Below are 2,978 nucleotides of genomic sequence, written 5' to 3'. Positions count from 1 at the left end.
TCCTTTTCCAGATCTGGTCACGTGCTCGATAAGGGTGGTTTGACCAGCCAGCCAGCCAGATGCGGTGCGCAGGCGGGCGTGATGGCGTTTCGAAATTTCACATCTCCAGTTCTCGCTCCGGCGTGACATCAGGCTTGAAGCAGGTACAGACACAGACAGATACAGATACACACACATCATGGCGCCTAACGCAGGTACAGCATCCTCTCTCCAGCTAGTGCCTGCCTACCCGACTCGTTACCGTTCGATCTCTTCCCTCACACAACATCGTCGCTCTATGGATGGATAGATGCCCCAAATAGACTGCAAGTATGTATGTATATTTACTCCCCAACCCATCAATCACATCACAAGCAACTTCAAACACGTCCCCGTACGGGCAAGTGTCGAGTTGCCATATATAGCCATGTTCCCTATTTGGGGGGAACCCCAGACGTACGATAGCTAAATTAATTTGCTTGACATTGGCAGCTAGCAGCGGACCTGGGAATGGTTTCTTCCTGATCCCCCCTCCCTGTACTTCCTCCAAACAAAGGGAAGGTAACACCAGCAACCTCATCACCTCTCAAAGCACTCTATGCAGGTACACTCTCACTCTCGGTGCGTGCGTCTCAAATTTACTCCCCTCGAAATACGCACTCAGCGCGCAAACACCAAACCATGCCCCAAGCTCCCTCCCTCCCTCCCTCTCTAGCTCTGCCCCCCCCCGATTTATGCACGCAATGTAAACAGACGCTCTCTCCTGTCAATCTACACTTGCATCTCGTATCTAGATCCCCCCCCCAATCTCACAGCCGAGCTATCCCTCGCTTCTTCGCTCCCGTACTCTACTTACGCACCACCGTGCACCCCGTACCTCCCCCCCCCCCCCCATGAGCATGATGACCGGGGGCGCTCGGAAACAGATCACTATATAGTACCTGTACCGTACATCTGAACGTGCTCACTCAATCATCATTACTTCTTCCCCCCGTCTTAGACAACCTCCAATTGCACCCCCCAGGTACGACTAACCCGCAATTGCACCGGTAAACAAAGCAAAAACCACCGCCGCACCGCGCCGGTGAACGCAGGATACATTCAGGGTTAGGGTTGTGCTAGTCCCGATACAACTGCGAGAGAGACATTGTTTCCGATGACATGTTGTTCGCTGGTGGGGGGCGCAGTCAGGTAGGTAGGTACATACATATGTGTTTATTGGGATGTAGACACACGATACAATGCGATATAATATTAATTATAATTATATTGAAATTCATAGGGTACATATGCATAATCAATTTGGAGGAAGTTTCGTTAGGCGCTGACTTAGCAGAACAATGTATGTATGGTATGTATGTCTGTACCTGGACCCGGCCGAACCCTCGATAGACGCCCCGAGCTAGCTGAGAAGGGTCCTGTAACTGTAGCAGTTTTGGGAGGCAGTCGATCTTGGGGGGGGGGTGTTTGGTTTAGCATTTTACTGTCTTTAATTTCACTCTCTCTTTTCAGAAGTATTTTGAGTTCTGTTTAGTCGTGCTGATGCACTGCATGCTGGGCGCCGTGTGATTGGCTATCCAGCTTGCGGCCTTCTACATTGTAGGGTAGTAGTGTAAGGCGACGGCGCCGTGGCGTGGGTACATACTTTTTTCTGTGTCTGCCTACAATACAAAACACCCTTAATGAGAAATATTTTTTCGATAGCGCCGTTTCGGAGATAGATTTAATGGGACGGGGCGGGGGTGGGGGCGCCGCACTCATGATCATGAGGATATGATGGGGGGATAAACATCGATAGCAGCCAGCCAGCTGAATGAGCCGACGAATTGCGTCAGGCCGAGTATAAACAAGTACATACATAAAACAGAGTCATGATCACTTCACTGAATCGGCAATGGCAATCGCAATCACAACATGGCTAGCTAGCTGGCATGTATGTAGAAGCGCAATTGCAATTGTGTCAAAAAATACCTAGCGCACGGGTAGGTGGGTAGGGGTTTGCCAAAATTGCAATAAATTAATTGAGCAAAACAAAACAACCCGAGGGGAAAGAAAGCGAGCGAGAGAGAAACGCCATGCAATTCCCCAGAGTCGCGTCAATGGCATTGCATCGGGGGGGCTGAGTCGTAGGGGTTGTTAGTGGAGCAGATCGCCCTCCCAGTGCTCATTGGCTGTAGGCATGCGTGATGTTTCGGTCGTGTGTGGAGCGTGACAGAAATGGTCGATCTGTGTGTGGCGCTTATTAACCCTTTTTTATTTGAACTTTTTGGGCGGTACGTATATAACGTCGATCGGGGAAATAGAAGGTTATTTTGTCTTTCTACGCCTTACACAGGCGTGAAGACTAGTGGGTACGCGTTTAAATTATTGTCTTTTTTGATCGTGATGATTGAACCAGCCAGCTACGACAACGTAGCTAGCTAAATCCACACAAAACTTATTTCAAATCAGTTATATGGCGCCTATCTAACTATTCCCATCTCCGATACCGCGGTTGGCAGTCGATCATGTTTGGTTTTTGATGTTGATCCGGATTCATTCCGGAGTGATAGGATGTGTTGCAAAACATTGGTATGAACAGTGCACCAGGGTGCGTATAACGCAGGATGGAGTTGTGCCAAGCCCGAGTTATAATTACCCCAGACATTTCTTTTCGGGGCGCTAGCTAGGGTCTAACGTTTCTCCTCTGATTTGACGTGACGTTTGACAGCTACCTGCCCACCTATCCACCGTACCGGTGATGACTTTTTCTCTCTCCGGGAGGGTGTTTGATTGGGGTGCGGCCGGTGGAAGCATAACAGGACGTACATACGCCTCTACCTAGCTTGCAATTAATGCTCATTTCGGACGAGCAAGAGTTGGAGTACATACAACGCCTCAGCTACACGAAATGTTTTGTTTGCCGGTTGTGGAGAAGATACAGTAGAGTACAACACCAAGATGGACGCGGTCGGATATTAACTAATCTGCGCCTTATTCGGGCGCGGGTGGGACCTTTG

The 2,978-nt window shown here is 49.5% G+C and overlaps 1 protein-coding gene across 1 annotated transcript; it reads left to right on the top strand.

The window, feature by feature from the left end:
- Positions 1-1,140: 1,140 nt before the first annotated feature.
- Positions 1,141-1,513, top strand: LAJ45_06912 (uncharacterized protein; the record flags this gene model as incomplete). The annotated part of the gene is made up of 3 exons (XM_046116473.1): positions 1,141-1,174; positions 1,262-1,330; positions 1,410-1,513. 3 exons carry the CDS (start codon positions 1,141-1,143, stop codon positions 1,511-1,513), a joined length of 207 nt encoding a protein of 68 aa, XP_045970242.1.
- Between the last annotated feature and the right edge of the window lie 1,465 nt (positions 1,514-2,978).

This window comes from Morchella importuna (assembly GCF_003444635.1).
Source record: "Morchella importuna strain M04M26 chromosome Unknown Morimp01GS021, whole genome shotgun sequence".
NCBI classification, from domain to species: domain Eukaryota; kingdom Fungi; phylum Ascomycota; class Pezizomycetes; order Pezizales; family Morchellaceae; genus Morchella; species Morchella importuna.
Note: the sequence above shows the minus strand (reverse complement) of the source record. Positions and strands in the feature narration are given on the sequence as shown.